Raw genomic sequence first — 19,537 nt, forward strand, 5'->3', positions numbered from 1 at the left:
GATGCTGGTGGAACAGTGATTGAGTGTATTGGCTCCTCTTGTCCTGCAGGAGACACGTTACTGTTTACTCTGTTCCATAGAAGCTCTCTGGCCTGCTGGGTTCCTCCAGTATTTTGTGTGTGTTATGTGTTGGAGTACATGGTTGGAAAATTCTTCAGGTTAGCCTGATTGAAGTCTGGGGAGGCATCAGGGTGGATTGTCTTATGGCTGTGATCATGGTGCTCAGTTCTTGCAGTAACAGTTTAATGTTTGCTGGGGTAGGATGTACACCGTTCCCAGGATGATGATGGAAAACTTCCTCGGCAGGGAGAATGGACATTTGACCACCAGATTTTCCAGATCAGACAGACCCCACAACTGTGTACCTTGGTGAGTTACCCATTACCCCCATCTCTTTCTTTCCCCTATGCTGTAATCTAGACCATGTACTGGATGGCATGACCTTCAGGCTGGAGCACTGTGTCCAGAGTGTTGGAGATGAGCCATGTCTCTGTGAAGCAGGGTACACAACAGTTTCTGATGTCCTTTCAGTACTGCAACCTTGATTTGAGGTCTTCATTTTTTTCCCCATACTGTACATTAGCCAGTGGATGGTAAGGAGGAGGGATCTTAGGGCCCTGTACTTCCATTTGATCTGGAGCCCTGTTTTCTGAGACAATGGAGACCTCCCATGAGGTTCCAGCTGATACACTCACTCTGCGTGTAGCCCGGAGTCCGGAGTTTGCCAGGTCTGAACATTGCTGGTTCACTGAAATGTTTTAAAACAATGTTACTGCAGTCTCTGTGACTGCAGATATCAGCTGTAATAGCTGTAAATGGGAATGTTTGATGATTCCCTTGGACACAAAAAGTCTCCCTTCTCTGGTGCCAGTTTTGTTCATAATATCATCCTCCAAAAGATGTAATTTTACAAAGGAAATCAACAAATTATTTTTCTTCCCTCCTCTGCTCTATAAGTGCTGGTTTTCATAATTTCTGAGTCACGATCAAAAGGAACGGAAATTTAGCCCACCATGTCCAAGCTAATGGTTACCTATCCATGTTAATACAATTTTCCAGCACATTGCTTGTAATTTTCTATCCCATTGGATTTTAAGTGTTTATCTAATTATCTTTTAAATGCTGGGGGTATATCTGCCTGTACCATCCCTCAGACGATGGCTTCTGGATTTCAATCATGTGTGAGTGAATAAATCCTTCCTAACATCTCCTACTCTTTAGTTTAAACCTTTGCCCTCTGGTTGTAGACATCTCTACGATGAGAAAAAAGTTGCTCATTATCTATCTATACCTCTTATAATTTGTATACCTCAAAAGAAGAGATAGACATTTCAGTACCGTCCACCTGTAAATGTTGCAGAGGGAGACATGGCAATTGAGACGTTTTCCTCAGAATGAAGTGGATAGAAGGTTGAGCTCAGATAGAAAAGTTATACGCTGTTGTCTTACCTGATGGTGCCTCAATGGATTTTCCACTTACAGCGTTCATCCCAACAGAGGAACTGCACGCAAAAGAAACCGCACTGGCTGCTCCTGAATTGCTGACCTTGATGGACCCTTCACCACTGTGCTGAGAAGGCACCATTGGTGCTGCCTGGGAGCCAACAGAGATTCGGCGAGCTGACTGGCTAGTGGCAAGCTGAACTGGCGATACCAGGAGGGATGGCTGCTGACCAGAGACCTTGATAACAGGCACTGTGGAGGATGCAGGGGTGCTAGAGCTCGTCGACTCAGACTGATAAAAAAAATAAAGAATTAGTAGTGTCATACTGCTTTTGCATTAATTGTTCAGATTCAAGACCAGAGAGGTCCTGCAAGACATACTCTTAAATCTGATCACGTCATTCTTAAAAGAGTTAGAAGTTCAAAGTTCAAAAGTTCAAAGTAAATCTATTATCAAAATGCATATGATGCACAGACTCTTCTCGGGCTTCCAGCCGGGTACAGACGTCAATTTTAACCCATCAACACCTGCACCCAGTTGGTAGCTCGAGATGAGTTTGAACATTATACAGAATACGCTGTGAAAGCATTAGATCACTTTTCAAATATGCATGTTACCAAATACTAGCTTGAGATTTATTTTTTTGCAGAGAACAAAATACAATAAAATTTTATGAAAAACTATAAATTAAACCAAAGTCCGACAAAAACCAAGGTGCAAAGGAAGACATACTGTGCAAATAAAATACTGGGAACATGATTTCAAAGAGATTTGTTTCTCAGCTTCAAATGTACAATTACTGTGCTGTCATTCTTTGCCAGCTCTGCTCAGCCCTCATCCTCTAATTACCTGCAGAGCCACAGTCCCCATGGTGGCTGTTGCTGTTCCTGAGGCCGATGATGACAGGCTGGCTGTTGTGATGACCCCTCCAGTCACCCTCAAGGTAGTGGTACCAGGCTGTGAGAGGGAGGAAGTTACAGATAGTTGCCGTGTGGCTCCATCGGGCGAGGGAGAATGAACAAGTGAGGAAACAGCAGCTGAGGGCAAAGGGGATGCCTGGGCACTAGGGATGACCTGCATGCAAAAGGAGGACTTTTATTGTTGGTTTAGTGTCAAGTAACATTTAATATATACAGTGAGAGATTCTTACTGCCATTTTGTTCCTCCAGTATATCTTTTTTCCCCAAGTTGCATGAAGCATAATGACTTGGGCACAACTGCTCTATATCATCATCACTCACTTGTTTATTTACTTATCACATGTACAACAAAACATACAGCGAAATGCATAATTTGTGTTAACAACCAACGCAACCTAAGGACGTACGGGGGTAAACACCGAGTGTCGCCACACATTTCAGTACCAACATAGCATGGCCACAATATTCAACAGAACACAAAAAGCAACAAAACAAAGTCCTGATGAAGGGTCCCGGCCTGAAATGTCGACTGTTTATTCTGTTCTAATGAAGGGTCCCGGCCTGAAATGTCGACTGTTTATTCTGTTCTACAGAAGCTGCCTGGCCTATTGAGTTCCTCCAGCATTTCATGTGTGTTGCTTTGGATTTCCAGCATCTGCAGACTTTCTTGTGTTTGTGATTAACAAAGAAACAAACCCTTTTCCTCCCTTCCACCCACCCACTCACACAGGGAGTCCAACCCCGGGACAGGCCTGATGGCTTCCAGCTTCCAATGGCCTCCGACTTCCTTGTGGATTTTCATACTCACAGCTTCAGCCATTGGGCTTTGAATTCCAATCGACCTTTAGGCTTTGATCTTCGATGATGGGATCCCAACTCACGTACCCTGATGTGGGGGGGGGGGGGGGGGGGGGTAGTCACCAGCCATGGTGCCTCTTGCTTGCACTGATGTCCAATCGTGGGACCCGACGACAACTTGGGAGGGACTTGATGACCCAGTGGGGTGGGGAGGGGGGAGAGGGGAGATGGGAAGAGAGCATCACCAGCCCTAATCATCACTGGTAGTCATCAACAGCACCTGCCAGCACAACATCCTTCATGACACATCCACATTGCTGTCTTTGAACCCAGAGCACAGGCCTAGACTCCGGCCTAACATTTAACTCCTTTAAATCCTAATCTGATTTCTAACACCCCACAATCCTTTTCCTAAACTTTAATTCCCCTCTATATCCCCAAAACCATCCCTACAAACCTAAAAAAAACTACTAAGTCTGAGCCACAACCTCGATGGAGACCAGATACTGACACTTGACACTGCCTTGGAAGCAATAAAAATGCTGATCTCACCCTGTGGCTGATCCGTGATCCCCACAGATAGAAACTACAACTGCCTCCATTTATACATCCTGGCGAGAATCTATACAAAGAGAAGTGAAAGAATACAACAGACTAAAAGGAAATAGCATCCTAAAGTAATAAGCTGCAAACATTTTTCTATAAAAATGAACCTGATCTCAGTGAAGGAACACTGGAGTTGCCATGGTTATAAATAGGAGACCAGCCACAACAATTAATTAACAATAGGCAACATTCCAGAGGCATTTATGAGCTGGAAAGCATTCATGCAGAAAAGCATGGTGTAAATAACCACAGTGAGTGTCCACAGCAGCTGCCATCTCATTGGCTCTTCACCCAACCCTAGAACACCTGGACAGCAAAGTTGTATACATCAGGGTGCAATTTTTCGACTACTGCTCAGCATTCAATATTATGAAAACTAATCAATAAACGATGACCTTGGCCTCAATACCTCCTTGTGCAATTGGACCCTCGATTTCCTCACTTGCCGATCCAATCATTTTGGATTAGCAACATCTCCTTCACGATCTCCATCAGCACAGGTGAATGAAAAGGTTTGCAATTAGCCCCCCCCCCCCCCCCGATCTACTCACTTTATACTAAATACAGCTCACAGACAGACACACTTTATTGATCCTGAGGGAAACTGGGTTTCTTTACAGTTGCACCAACCAATAATAGAGTAGAAATATAGCTAAATAAAACCAGAAATAATTAAATGATAATATGTAAGTTATGCCAAGTGGAAATAAATCCAGGACCAGCCTATTGACTCAGGGTGTTTGACACTCTGAGGGAGGAGTTGTAAAGTTTGATGGCCACAGGAAGGAATGACGTCCTATGACGCTCAGTGTTAAATCTCGGTGGAATGAGTCTCTGGCTGAATGTACGTACTCCTGTGCCTAACCAGTACATTATGGAGTGGATGGGAGTCATTGTCCGAAATGGCATGCAACTTGGAAAGCATCCTCTTTTCAGACACCACCGTCAGAGTCCAGTTCCACCCCAACAACATCACTGGCCTTACAAATGAGTTTGTTAATTCTGTTGGTGTCTGCTACTTCAGCCTGCTGCCCCAGCACACAACAGCAAACATGATAGCACTGGCCGCCACAGACTCGTAGAACACCTTCAGCATCGTCCGGCAGATGTTAAAGGACCGCAGTCTCCTCAGGAAACAGAGATGGCTCTGACCCTTCTTGTAGACAGCCTCAGTGTTCTTTGACCAGTCCAATTTATTGTCAATTCATATCCCCAGGTACCTGTAATCCTCCACCATGTCCACACTGACCCCTTGGATGGAAACAGGGGTCACTGGTGCCTTGGCCCTCCTCAGGTCCACCACCAGCTCCTTAGTCTTTTTCACATAAGCTGCAGATGATTCTGCTCACACCACGTGACAAAGTTTCCCACCGTAGCCCTGTACTCAGCCTCATCTCCCTTGCTGATCCATCCAACTATGGCAGAGTCATCAGAAAACTTCTGAAGATGGCAAGACTCTGTGCAGCAGTTGAAGTCCGAGGTGAAGATGGTGAAGAGAAAGGGAGACAGGACAGTCCCCTGTGGAGCCTCAGTGCTGCTGACCACTCTGTTTGACACACAGTGTTGCAAGCGCACATACTGTGGTCTGCCAGTCAGGTAATCAATAATCCATGACACTAGGGAAACATCCACCTGCATCACTGTCAGCTTTTCACCCAGCAGAGCAGGGCGGATGGTGTTGAACGCACTGGAGAAGTCAAAAAACATGACCCCCACAGTGCTCGCCAGCTTGTCCAGGTGGGCGTAGACACGGTTCAGCAGGTAGACGATGGCATCCTCAACTCCCAGTCGGGGCTGGTAGGCGAACTGGAGGGGGTCTAAGTATGGCCTAATCATAGGCTGGAACTGCTCCAGAACAAGCCTCTTCAGGGTCTTCCTGATGTGGGAGGTCAATGCCACCGGTCTGTAGTCATTGGAGCCACTGGGGCATGGTGTCTTCGGCACAGGGATGAGGCAGGATGTCTTCCACAGCACACGAACCCTCTGTGCTCAACACCATATTCAAGTTTGCTGATGACACCACAGTCATAGGCCAAATGAAAGATGGGTATCAGTCAACATATAGGAGGGAGATTGAAAATCTGGCTAAGCAATGCCACAACAGCAACGTCAGCAAGATCAAGGGTCCGATTATTGTCTTCATAATCAAAGATCTCCCTTTTTTCATTTATTTCGGGGCACTAGACAAGGCTGTCCTCTTAGTCCATTATTATTTGATATTGCCTTAGAACCCTTGGCAATTGCTATCAGAGAATCACAGAATATTCTTGGCATTAATCGTGGGACAGATATACATAAGTTATCATTATATGCAGATGATTTATTATTATTTATTTCTAATCCGGAGAAATCTATTCCTGCAGTTCTATCATTACTGGCTTAATTTAGTGATTTTTCCGGGTATAAATTAAATCTTAATAAAAGTGAATTGTTCCCTTTAAATAGACAGGTTCCAATTTATGGAAATTTACCTTTTAAATTAGTTAATGACTCTTTTATTTACTTAGGGATTAAAATCACAAAAAACTATAAAGACTTATTTAAGGCTAATTTTTTTACCCTTAATCGATCAGATTAAATGTTTGTTTACTAAGTGGTCACCACTATCTTTATCTCTGATAGGTCAGATTAATGCTATTAAGATGGTTATTTTACCCAAGTTTTTATATATATTTCAAGTGGTACCAATTTTTATTCCGAAATCTTTTTTTGCTAATGTTGATTCAAAAATTTCCTCATATATATATGGCAGAATAAAAATCCTAGGTTAGGTAAAATTTATTTACAGAAGGCAAGGAAGGAAGGTGGATTGGCATTGCCTAATTTTAGATTTTATTATTGGGCAGTTAATATCTGATATTTGATATGCTGGTTAAAGGATTGGGATATATCTTTTAGCCCTCATTGGGTGAACCTGGAAATTAAATCTGTACAAGGATTTGCACTGGGTTCTATTTTAGGGACTTCCCTTCCCTTTGCTCTTTCTAAATTGCCGAAACCAATTGACAACCCAATAGTTAAACATACTTTATGTATATGGTTTCAATTTCGGAAATTTTTTGGGTTGACTCAGTTTGTTTTAAATATTCCTATTGTATCCAATTGTTTTTTTTATCCTTCTATTATAGACCAAGCTTATTCAGCTTGGAAGACTAAAGGATTACTACGATTTTCCGACTTATTTTTGGATAATTGTTTTATGTCTTTTGAGCAATTATCTAATAAATATAATTTGCCTAGATTTCATTTTTTTTAGATATTTACAGATTAGGAATTTCTTAAATACTGTATTTCCTACTTTTCCAAATTTTGTGTCTTCAGGCATTTTGGAGAATTTGCTTGAACTAAACCCCTTTCAGAAAGGGCTAATATCAAAACTTTACAATATAATTATGAAGATACGTTCAGAGCCCTTTTATAAGACTTTTTTATAAGATTGGGAAAGAGAACTTAACCTTACTATCCCTATTGAGAATTGGGATAAAATTCTTCAATTAGTTAATACATCATCTATATGTGCTAAACATTCACTAATACAATTTAAGGTTGTGCACAGGGCTCATATGTCCAAGGATAAATTGGCTCATTTTTATTCCTATATAAATCCTATTTGTGACAGATGTCATTCTGAGATAGCGTCTTTAACTCATATGTTCTGGTCGTGTCCGCTTTTGGAAAAATATTGGAAAGATATTTTTGATATTATCTCTGCGGTATTGAACATTGATTTACAACCCCATCCTATTACCGCAATTTTTGGTTTACCAATGATGGACTCACTCCATTTATCCTCTTCCGCTTGTCAAATGATTGCATTCCTTACACTAATGGCTAGAAGATCTATTTTGTTGAATTGGAAAGAAATTAATCCTCCCACTGTATTTCATTGGTTTTCTCAAACTATGTTCTGTCTAAATTTAGAAAAAATTAGAAGTGGTGTATTTGATCCTTCTGTTAAATTTGAAAAGATATGGAGACCATTTATTCAATATTTTCATATGATGTAATATGACCCTGTTCCAGGCCTATTTGATTTTCCAGTTTTGATTCTATATATGTTGAGAGGATTGGAGTTGACGACACTGATGATTTTGTATTTTTGTGAGATATTATAAACAGCCCTTTTTTTCCCCTTATTAGTTACTAGATTATTAGATTAGTTTTTTTGCATAATATTTTTTCTCTTTTTTTCTTTTTTCTGTTTTTTTTATTATATATTATGATATACATAGGTTTGCCTTGTTTATTTGTATATTGTATCATCTATGATTTGGGAATACCCATTTATACTGTAATCATTGCTTATGTATTCTTTCACGTTCAGTTGAATTGTGTATGTTTGTAATCCCATTATCTATGTACCAATTTTATTTTGTTGATATTAATAACAACAATAAAAAGATTGAGAAGATTATTGTCTTCAGGAGGAGGAAACTGAAGGCCCATGAATCCCTCATTGGGGATCAGAGGTGGAGAGGGTCAGCAACTCAGCAACTTTAAATTCCATGGTTTTATCATTTCAGAGGATCTGTCCTGGGTCCAGCAAGTAAGTGACATTATGAAGAAAGCATAGCAGTGCCTTGACTTCCTTAGAAGTTTGTGAAGATTTGGCATGACATCTAAAACTTTGACAAAGCTCTCTAGACAGTGGTGGACAGTATAGTGACTGGTTGCATCACAGCCTGGTATGGAAACACCAATGTCCTGAAGGGAAATTCTTAAAAAAGCAGTGGATATGACCCAGTAGATCACAGGTAAAGCCCTCCCCACCATTGAGCACATCTACATGGAGCGTTGTCACAGGAAAGCAGCATCCATCACCAAGGACCCCCACAACACAGGTTATGCTTTCTTCTCGCTGTTGCCATCAGGAGGAAGGTACAGGACTCACACCGCCACTACTAGTTATTACTCCTCAACTATCGTGTTCTTGAACAAAAGGGGAAACTTCACTCGCCCCTTCACTGTTCCCACAACCTATGGACTCTTGATCTCATGTTCTTGATATTTATTTATTAACTTTTTCCATTTGTATTTGTATAATTTTTTGTCGGTTGCACATTGGTTGTCTGTTCTTCTGGGTGCAGTCTTTCATTGATTCTACAGTGTTTCTTGGATTTACTATGAATGCCTGCAAGAAAACAAATCTCAGAGTTGCATATGGTGACATATATGTACTTTGATAATTTACTTTGAACTATTAGAGGTGGAAATATTTTAGAACAAGGGTGCAAGGAACAAAAGAGTAGAGAAAGATTGGTCAGAAACAAGATGAGGCAAATTAGCTGAAGATAACCATTTAACTGAGAAAATAATATATGTGTAATGCACACTTGGACAAAAGGCAAAAAAAATTACTCAGATTGCTTCACTCTGTGAAGGCAAACTATATTACATAACCTCATTTATGCCTGAGGCTTGACATTGTCATCAACCCTACTGGCTCTGCTGGACACAAATTTCACTTTGTTGGGACAAAAATCACCATCTCAAACAACATCTTGCTCAACTGTTTTTAAAAAAAACTTCAGAAACTTTGAAATAAAAAAGTAAATTCCGTTAATACTAAACAGGACAGGCAGCATCTGTGTAGAAAGAAACAGGATTAATGTTTCAGGTCAATTACCTTTTAGAACCTAATGCTCAAGTGGGACAGCTAGGCATACTAAACCATGTTCAGCTCCCCAGTCTTCAAAAAGGTGGAGAGGGTGGAAGAAACGATATAGAGACCAGCCATTTTCACTTTGGAAGACAGAAAATGTGACTGACTTAGCACTTCAATGACTATGACGACAATAATTCTCCATCAAATTTCTATGGCCGAGAAATTACAGTGCACTTCAGGATGCACACAAATGCCATTAATGCAGAGGAGCAGCGAATGCTTCCTTTGCTAACCCACCCCATCAAAATTCATTTGTGATCAACAACTGAAATTATTCTATCTGGTGCACTTCTTAGAAGAACAGTCACAGGCCAGCAAAATGTGGGTGGAGAGGTAGGGTTCACAGGAGATAATCACATTAATGGGTGTCTAGAAATTAGACCAGCCATGGAGAGCAATGATTCAGGAAGCCTGCTTTTGGAAATTAAAGGGGAAAGGAATCTGGCCCTGGGGAGTCATAAACTCTTGAGCATGGACATCAGAAAAGGCAACCCAGCCAGCTGTAGAGATGTGGAATCAGATCACCCTGTAACATGTTTGAAGGCTGTGAGGTCCTCAACGAGAATGGATGCTTTTCATCTTGAAGTGGAGGAGGAACACGGAGAGCCTCTGACTAAGGGGTTGGGTTTCTTTGAAAAATATTGAGGGTATTGAGGATACAGGTAAGAGAAAGACGAAGTGGATGGTGGTCATATAAGGATTATGCTTTCATCAAAGGAAGAGAGTTACAAACCTCATTGAGAAAGAATTCTGCTTTATCGCTACCTTAAACAAATGACCTTTTGATTTTAAACGATGATCAATTATTCTAGAGTGTCCCAAAAGAAGAAACTTCCTCTCTACATTTCACAACGGGACCTTTTCAGAATGGCAGGCAGTGACCAATGGGGTACCGTAAGGCTCAGTGCTGGGACCCCAGTTGTTTACAATCTATATTAATGATTTAGACGAGGGAATTAAATGCAGCATCTCCAAGTTTGCGGATGACACGAAGCTGGGCGGTGGTGTTAGCTGTGAGGAGGATGCTAAGAGGATGCAAGGTGACTTGGATAGGTTAGGTGAGTGGACAAATTCATGGCAGATGCAATTTAATGTAGATAAATGTGAGGTTATCCACTTTGGTTGCAAGAACAGGAAAACAGGATATTATCTGAACGGTGACCGATTAGGAAAAGGGGAGGTGCTACGAGACCTGGGCGTCATTGTACACCAGTCATTGAAAGTGGGCACGCAGGTACAGCAGGCGGTGAAAAAGGCAAATGGTATGTTGGCATTCATAGCAAAAGGATTTGAGTACAGGAGCAGGGAGGTTCTACTGCAATTGTACAAGGCCTTGGTGAGACCGTAGCTGGAATATTGTGCGCAGTTTTGGTCCCCTTATCTGAGGAAAGACATTCTTGCCATAGAGGGAGTACAGAGAAGGTTCACCAGATTGATTCCTGGGATGGCAGGACTTTCATATGAAGAAAGACTGGATCGACTAGGCTTATACTCACTGGAATTTAGAAGATTGAGGGGAGATCTTATTGAAACATATAAAATTCTAAAAGGAATGGACAGTCTAGATGCAGGAAGATTGTTTCTGATGTTGGGGAAGTCCAGAACGAGGGGTCACAGTTTAAGAATAAAGGGGAAGTCTTTTAAGACTGAGCTGAGGAAAAACTTCTTCACACAGAGAGTGGTGAATCTGTGGAATTCTCTGCCACAGGAAACAGTTGAGGCCGGTTCATTGGCTATATTTAAGAGGAAGTTAGATATGGCCCTTGCGGCTAAAGGGATCAGGGGGTATGGAGAGAAAGCAGGTACAGGGTTCTGAGTTGGTTGATCAGCCATGATCATACTGAATGGCGGTGCAGGCTTGAAGGGCCGAATGGCCTGCTCCTGTACCTATTTTCTTTGTTTCTATGTTTCTATGACCCCTCACAATTTTTTGTGTGTCAAGATTTATAGATAGGCCATAAAACATGCTCTGCATTTCACACATATGCTGTAAAATTTCCCTACATTTCTTTTATGTCTCACTCTTGGGAAAGATTTTCCCCTTAAGGATAATTCCCGGATCAATTCAGTCCTCCAACTATAAATGTTCTTGTATTTCAAGCAAGGATTCAAGTATGATTTAGAAAACCGCCGTCTTGTTGATTAGCCGGAGGTCAGAATTTACCTGTGCAAATACAGCTTTTTGGGCAGTGGATACTCTAATGGATTGTTGATGGGAACTTGTGGAAGGCGGTCCTTGCGCTGTTATACTGGGTCCATGTTTCACGGAGGCCTGAGGAACCGACTGGCCCACCAAAAATGTGCCCTATAAGAAGAAAAGCTGCAATCAGCACAAACAATTTGAAGGTGAGGAACTCAGCTTTGAACAAGATGAAAAAAAAACAGAATCCGACTTAAATTTTCACATTTACAGGATAAGAGAAGATTCATTTTACTAGACGGCCAAGAAAATATATGAATACAGTCATATCAGGGGAGTTCTTGGAATAGAATGGATTACAAGAAGATTTAAACAAGTGTTCAAAATCATGATAGGAGACATTTTCCACTGGCAGAGGAAATAATAAATGGTAATAGAGAAATGCAGAGACCTGAAGATTTGATTTTATTTTTCACTGAGAAAATTATGATGGTATGAAAAGGAGGTGCAAGCAGATTTAATGGTAACTTTCAAAATGAAAAAAAGATTCCCATGCTATTATGAAGTTTGTTTTAATCAGGTAGCTCTTTTAAGGAACAATCACAGGCAGGATGGGCTATGATTGTTCCTTAAAAGAGCTACCTGATTATAACAAACTTCATTATAACGTGGGAATCCTTTTTTCATTTTGAAAGTTACCTTTAAATTTGCTTGCACCTCTGTGTTGTTTCATTCCACATGTCTTTCTATGTCAGGCCAATGCTGCAGACACTTGCTTCTCACACTGCAAGTGAATGAAAGATGACCTTTCAGCAGACATAACTTCAAATGAAGCATTTTACATATGAATATGTTTTTTTAAAAATTCTACCTAAAAACTACCTGGCATTTCGAGAGTATGTATTTAAGCTTCTGGAAATCAGTGGCTTATATAACATAGAACAGTAGAGCGCTGGACAGGCCATTCGGTCCACAATGTTGTATCAATTTTGATAGCAACTTATACTAAATATTCGTCTCCTGTGCATCATCCATATCTCTTCTTTCCCTTCATTTTTACAGTACATGTCTACCTAAAAGCTTCCTAAACTCCACCAAACTGCCTGATTCTACTATCCCTAGTAATCTATTCCAGACACCTACCACTCTGTGTAAAGAAACTTGCCCCTCGTATCGCCTTTACACCAAACTTTCCCCCTTACCCCGATCAACCTTAAAAACATGTCCTCCAGTGTTTTGTCAGTTCTAACCCGAGGACCAGATTCTATCAACCCTACCTATGCCGCCCGTAACTTAAAAACCTCCATCAGGTCTCCCCTTTTCTTCCAGTGTTCCAGGGAGAAGAACCCAAGTTAGTCCAGCCTTTCCTTATAGTTCATACCTTTCTAATCCAGGCAACATCCTGGTTTCATTTCTCCACTATCTCCACATCCTTCCCATAGTGGACGACCAGACTGAATAATACTCTAAGTGCCATCTGATTAAAGTTTTATATAACTGCAGTATGACTTCTTTATACTTGTACTTACCACCTCCACCAATAAGGCATGCATGCTACAATGCCTTCTTTACTAGTTTATCCATTTGCGTCTCCATTTTCAGTGAACTATGTATCTGGACTCCAATATCTCTCTGTACCTCAATAATATTAAGAGATCTACAATTAACCGCATACCTTCTTCTTTCATTTGACCTCACAAAGTGCAGTACCTCAAACTTACCCAGATTAAACCCTGTCTGCCACTTCTCTGCCTGTATCTGGAACTGATCTATATCCCACTGTATTCTTTTACAATCCTTTATACTGCCCACAAATCCACCATTCTTGATGTCATCTGCAAACTTGTTAATTCACACATCTACCTTTTCAACCCAGCTATTAATATATATCAGAAACTACAGAGGGCCCCACACTGATCCTTGCAGAACACTCTACCTCCAGCCAGAATAACAGCCTTCAGGCCCCTAGTCTCTATCTTCTATGGGCAAGCTAGTTCTGAATCCAACCTTGCAATTAATTTTCAATCCCAAACATCTTTATTTTCTGAATCCAGCTACCATGAAGGACCTTATCAAATGCTTTACCATGTAAATGTAGATAACATGTCATCTATTTAGATAACATCCACTGCCTTACACTCATCAAGCACATTTGTCACCTCTTCAAAAAACCCAGTCAAATTTGTAAGACATGATAACTGTGCTTAAGTAGGCCTTGCCTTTTCATATGTATATAAATCCTATCCCTCAGTTTCCTCTCCAACAGCTTCTCTCATGTGATGTGACTGATGTGAGGCTTACTGGTTCATAATTACCTGGATTATTCCCATTTTCCTTCTTGAATAAAGGCACATTTGCTACTCTCCAGTCCTCTAGACTCACCTGTTGCTAGTGAGGATACCAAGATCTTCATCAAAGCTCTAGCACTCTCCTCACTTGTTTCTTTCAATATTCTGGGATACATCCCATCAGGCCCTGGGGACATTCACCAGAATGCTTTTCATTTTTGAAATACCTATAATCTCCTTAATCTCAAAATGTCCTAGCATGGCTCACTATCTTCACTATCCTCCAAATCCTTCTCTTCCATTAATACCAACACAAAGTACTCAATTTAAAATCTCAGCCATTTGCTCCGATTCCAAGAACAAATAGCCTCCTTTAACCCTGAGTGGGTCAATCCTTTCCTATGTTATCCTCTTTTCATGATTTATGTACAACGTGCCTTGGAATTCTTCTTTATCCTGCTCACCAAGGACATTTCATTGTCCCTTTCAGCCTTCCTAATCACCAGCCTGAATAAGCCCCTGTTATCTCTATATTCTATGAGGTCCCAGTATGATTTTAGCTTTCTAAACCTTATGCCTACTTCACTTTTGTTTTGTCCTGACCAAATTCAGGTCCTTCTGGATCATCGGGCCTCCCTTATCTTACAACCTTCATTGTTACCCCTCACTGGATGCCAATCCTGAACTCCGATCAACTGGTCTTTAAACAAACTCCTACATGTAAGATGTGGTCTTGTTTGACAATAGCTGCTGCCAATCAATGCCTCTTCACTCCTGTTTTGTTCTGTCATAATTTGCCCTCCCCAATTTAGTACCTTCCTGAAAGATCCAATTTTATCCTTAATCATGACCTTCTAAAAACGTAATGAGTTGTGGTCATAATTTTTAAAATGTTCTCCCACTATCAGAGTTGTCACTCCACTCAGTCCGTAACACTGAACTGCCAGTCCTGTCCCTCACAGAACTAGGTCTCTGCTTCATTCCAATTGAAGGCTGGCGTGGTATGTCTGCTCGTGTAGGCCCTGAAGCTAGTCTGCCATTCAGTTAAAGCAACACACACAAAATGCTAGAGGAACACAGCAGGCCAGGCAACAGCTATGTAAAAAAGTACAGTTGAAGTTTCAGGCCGAGACCCTTCAGCAGGACACCTGTCAACAGATTATAGAAAGGGTCTCGGCCCAAATCGTCAACTGTACTTTTTTCCATTGATGCTGCCTGGCACGTTGCATTCCTCCAGCATTTTGTGTGTGTTGCTTGGATTTCCAGTATTTGCAGATTTTCTCTTGTTTGCCATTCAATTATATTGTGATTGATCGGTACTTCAACTTCATTCAATTGTCTTTGTTCTACAGACCTTGACACCCTGTAACATCAGCGCCAGTAACATCAAGAAGGATCCCACCTACCCTGCTCATGAACAGTTTGTCCCACTCTCATCAGGGAGGAGGCTACATAGCATCCACACCAGGACACCAGACTCAGAAATATTTACTTTTCCCAAGGAGTAAGGCTGATTAAAATCTCCTCCCATTAAGACACCCCTCCACATCCCCAAACACCACAACTTTATCATTTCCTGTAATCTATGTACACACTCCTGTGCCTAGAGTCACATTATAGACTTACAAGCAATCTATGTAAATAAGCTATTCATATGTCCATATATTTATTGCTTTTTTATCATTGTAGTTCATTATCTTGTGCTTTTGGTGCTGCATTAGATCAGAAGTAACAATTATTTCATTCTCCTTACATTGTACACTTCCTGACAACATTTAAGCAGTATCAAATCAAGAATTTGGTTCATCCAGTCAATTATAGAAGTTCTAAGGACTGAACCGCATTCCTCTGCTCCGTGGCTAACCAACTACAGCCCCAATAAACCTAAAGCCCTCTACAACACACAAAAAATGATGGAGAAACTCAGCAGGTCAGACTGCCGTCATGGAAATGAGCAGTTCTCACTTTGGGCCAAGACCCTTCTTCTGGAATGAGCCTCTAGTGTATCTAGTTACTTCAACAACACAAGCAGATGCTGATGGAAGGCAGCTTTCCTGGGACTGACCTGCGGCGTCTGCTTGAGGATATAGGAGGTGTAGCCCAGTTGCTGTGGTAACCCACCAACCACAGTGCCCTGAATGCTACTAGTTGTGCTCGGTGAAGCCCCCTGAACCTGATGACCTGTTAAATAAACAATGTCACATGGTTAACCAAAGTCAGCAGAAAGATTATTCAGATTTATAGGTAATTATGTGGGCAGCAAAGATAAATGATAAGGTCTGCTTGACATCTATTTGTTGTGTTCAGACTAAAGATCAGCACAGCTGTTATATTCACTGAGATTAGTCATTTAAAGGGACATCTCACAATGTTTTAGCACTGAAATCATTCATTTCAGATTGCATCTTCCACAAATCCCCACTCGGAGGATTACTTTCAAATACATTTTTTCAGTTAACAGCAGGGTTTTGTCTGTACAGGAAGGCTGGATAAACCAGAGTGAGGAATTCCAAAATGCAGGAAAGTTGGGAGCAACACACACTACATGATGGAGGAACTCAGCAAGCTGGCAGGTGATAGGTGAGAGACCAGGTGAGGGGGAAGTGGGTGAGTGGGGAAGGGGGGGTTGATGTAAATAGCTGGGAGATAACAGGTGTAAGAAGTAAAGGACTGAAGGAAGAGGAACCTCAGGAGAGGACAATAGACCATGGAAAAAGTGAAAGAGGATGGGAACCAGAGGGAGTTAAGAGCAGGCAAGAAGAGGAGGGGAGAAGGAGAGAGAAGGGAACCAGAATGGGGAATGAAAAAAGGGGGGTGCAAGGATTAGAATTGGGATATAGGGAAGTGAATTTGGCAAGCTGGGCTGGAATGTGAGATCTAGTGATGATCTATGTGACAATGTGGTGCAGGAGTTGCCAAAACTTGAGGTCATATTGTGAGCATAGCCAGTTAAGAATAACCAACCTCACATGTCAGTATTAATAACCCTGTGATTTTTGGCACAGTACAGAATACACTCCTGTGCAGAAAATGCACTGTAGTTAATATAACCCCCAAACATCTCCCAAGAGAGCAGATATCTGTCCTTGGTTTAGCCAATATGGAGCACATCACTCACTTCTATTTCTGTAGTAGCTGCTCTTCAGGAATAACATTTATTGATGCTAACCCTCTAACCTTGAATCAGCAAAATAAAATTTTTCATTGCATTTATCTTTCTTGTCCACTGCTTAATATCAGGTCAGTAGATTATGGAGCGGGGGTGGGGTAGGATGGCGTGGGATAAAAAATTAGCAACACTTTATTTCTATTAAGGAGTTGCACAGTTCCAGGTAATACAATTAGGTTCTAAGAAACCCTTAATATATAAATATCAGTCCAACTCTCCTAAAATTCAAATGATCTCTCACTCTATCACATGGTTATCAGAGCCTTGAGAATAAGGTTATCTAAGATTACTACAGGAACTAGATTAAGTGGAAATGATAGATGTAATTTAAGTTGGTCAAGTGCAGTGTGTTACATTTTGGGAAGTTGAATCAGGGCAGGATTGACATAGTAGTGGTGCCTTGCAGGTTCAGCAAAACAAGCACACCAACATGTAGAGTTTCGTGAAAATAGCAACACAAGTAGACAGGGTGATGAAACAGGCAATTTGCATGCTTGACTGCATCGGTAAGGGGATTAAGTACAAGAATGGTTCATCATGCGACATCTGTACAAGACTTTGGTGCGACGACAGCTGGAGTACTGTGTGCAGTTCTGGTCACCTAACTATAGGAAAGATGTCATTAAGCTGGGAAGGAAAGGTGTAAGGATGCTGTCACAACTGTACAGCTTAAGTTACAAGTTGGATAGGATGGTGATAGGGTGAGGATGATCTTATAAAGGTATGTATAATCATGAGAGGAGAGGCACAGAAAAGGCCAAATGACCATCCAGGTGGGTGGTGCAATTCTACTTTGGAGTTTGATGAATGCATCACAGCAAAGAAACAGTTTGCATTGACATCTTACCTGCTGGATTGGCAGCCCGCAGAATGGCTCCTTGGGGTATCAACAACAGCTTGCCTTTGCCTGAGGGGTTTTTGCTGTTGGTTGTTAGGTAGAGTTTGGTCCCTGGGGGCAGATTGGCCAGGTTGGCCAAGTTGGTTGCTGGAAGCTGCAGTGTGGCCATAACTAAAGAACAGAAAACATAGTGTGAAAGATCGTCAGCAAATTTTTGTACCTCATATACAGTCTATCTTTATGCTGATTGATACGATGTTGATGCATCAGAGAATTGGATTGAATTATATTTAAATGTGAATAGACCTCACTGAAAAAAGTCAAATACACTGCATAAATAACTGAAAGACTTAAACAGCTGCATATTGTAAAATGTTCCTATTGACACTCTACAGGCAGTCTTAAAGGACACTTTCTTTAATGTAATGGATAAGCTCCTTATTATGAAACTTCTCAATAAGTGTGTACAGATTGCCAAATGAAGCTCCAAGGCTCTCTCCATATGTTAATAATCTCTCTCTGAATGAATGAGAACAAAAATCATCTCTACATAAATCAACATGCTATGGCAAATTCTTGAATATTCTCAAAATGAAGGGATTATATTTCTTTTCCATATTGACATTCTAACATTTTAATAAGATTGCTGTCACTACCTCACTCACATACTTCCTATTCAAACTATCTCACCCAAGTATCAGTGGCTTCTTAGACTATCTTGCACAGTAAAATCTTATTTTGGTTTTCTATTTATGAAACTTCTGTCAATTATGTGCCTTTTATTCATGAAGCTGGGGTGGGACTTACCAACTGTTTTTCAGGCCACTCATTGGCCGGTTATCATACAGTGTCTGTTTCCCCTGCATTTGTGATAAGGCTCATGATTACGCAGAGATATGTTGTACCTATATCTGTGTTGCAGATAATAGTATCAGCAGATAAACTAAATATTCAATATTCATTTCAATAAAGCTTGGATTAGACAAACTGAACCACTGGCAATATTTACTCATCTTAATGAACAACAAAATAAAGAGCTTTTAATTTTCTGTGACTGTTGCATATTATCTTCTCAGCACTCCTTGGCTAAATGATGCCAGTAACCACCGTCAATCTCCAATTTGCTTTCTTTCTCATACAGATGTCATGGCAGCAGCTGTATGCGGAAGAAGTTAAAAGGTCATGAGAGTGAAAGTTAGGGGAACACACAAATTCTATAGTCACGGGTAAAACTCCAAAAAGGAATGTTGCTTCTCTGGTGCCATGCTCCAGGATATTTTTAGAAGGAGAGGGAGAGAAACCAGAGATTTTGGTCCACATGGGTAGTACACCATAGTCAGAAAGAGAGATGAGGTCTAGTAAACAAATTTTATGAGATAGGCAAATGGTAAGGCAGGATCTCAAAAAATAGTAATCACAAGATTACTGCTTGTCCTATATAGCAGTGGGTACAGAAAAAATAATTCAAATGAAAGTGTGGCTGCAGGGATGATGGAGGAGAGTGCACTTTAGACCTTGGGACATTTAGGCTAGATCTAGCGATGGTGGAAAGCAGGGCAATCAGGCTGCATTTCAACAAGACTAGGAAGACATCCCTTTTGGGCAGGTTTGCTAGAGCTATTGTGGAGAGTTTACCAGGTAATGGAAAGTTCAGCATTGATGCAAAAAG

General features: G+C 41.0%; 1 protein-coding gene across 8 annotated transcripts in view; it reads right to left on the reverse strand.

Annotated features, from left to right (window-relative positions):
* The window catches only part of yeats2 (YEATS domain containing 2), a 156,140-nt gene that overhangs the window by 27,574 nt on the left and 109,029 nt on the right, over positions 1-19,537 (reverse strand). For 6 of the 8 annotated variants that reach the window (XM_059949693.1, XM_059949716.1, XM_059949701.1 and 3 more), the window contains 5 exons: positions 17,878-18,039; positions 15,927-16,042; positions 11,598-11,738; positions 2,294-2,518; positions 1,450-1,735 (listed from right to left, as the gene is read on the reverse strand). In XM_059949693.1, coding sequence (XP_059805676.1) covers positions 1,450-1,735; positions 2,294-2,518; positions 11,598-11,738; positions 15,927-16,042; positions 17,878-18,039 — 930 coding nt within the window. The remainder of the gene's footprint in view (positions 1-1,449; positions 1,736-2,293; positions 2,519-11,597; positions 11,739-15,926; positions 16,043-17,877; positions 18,040-19,537) is intronic. The other 2 variants (XM_059949724.1, XM_059949731.1) reach the window with 2 other exon arrangements.

Source organism: Hypanus sabinus, chromosome 2 (genome assembly GCF_030144855.1).
Source record: "Hypanus sabinus isolate sHypSab1 chromosome 2, sHypSab1.hap1, whole genome shotgun sequence".
NCBI classification, from domain to species: Eukaryota; Metazoa; Chordata; class Chondrichthyes; order Myliobatiformes; family Dasyatidae; genus Hypanus; species Hypanus sabinus.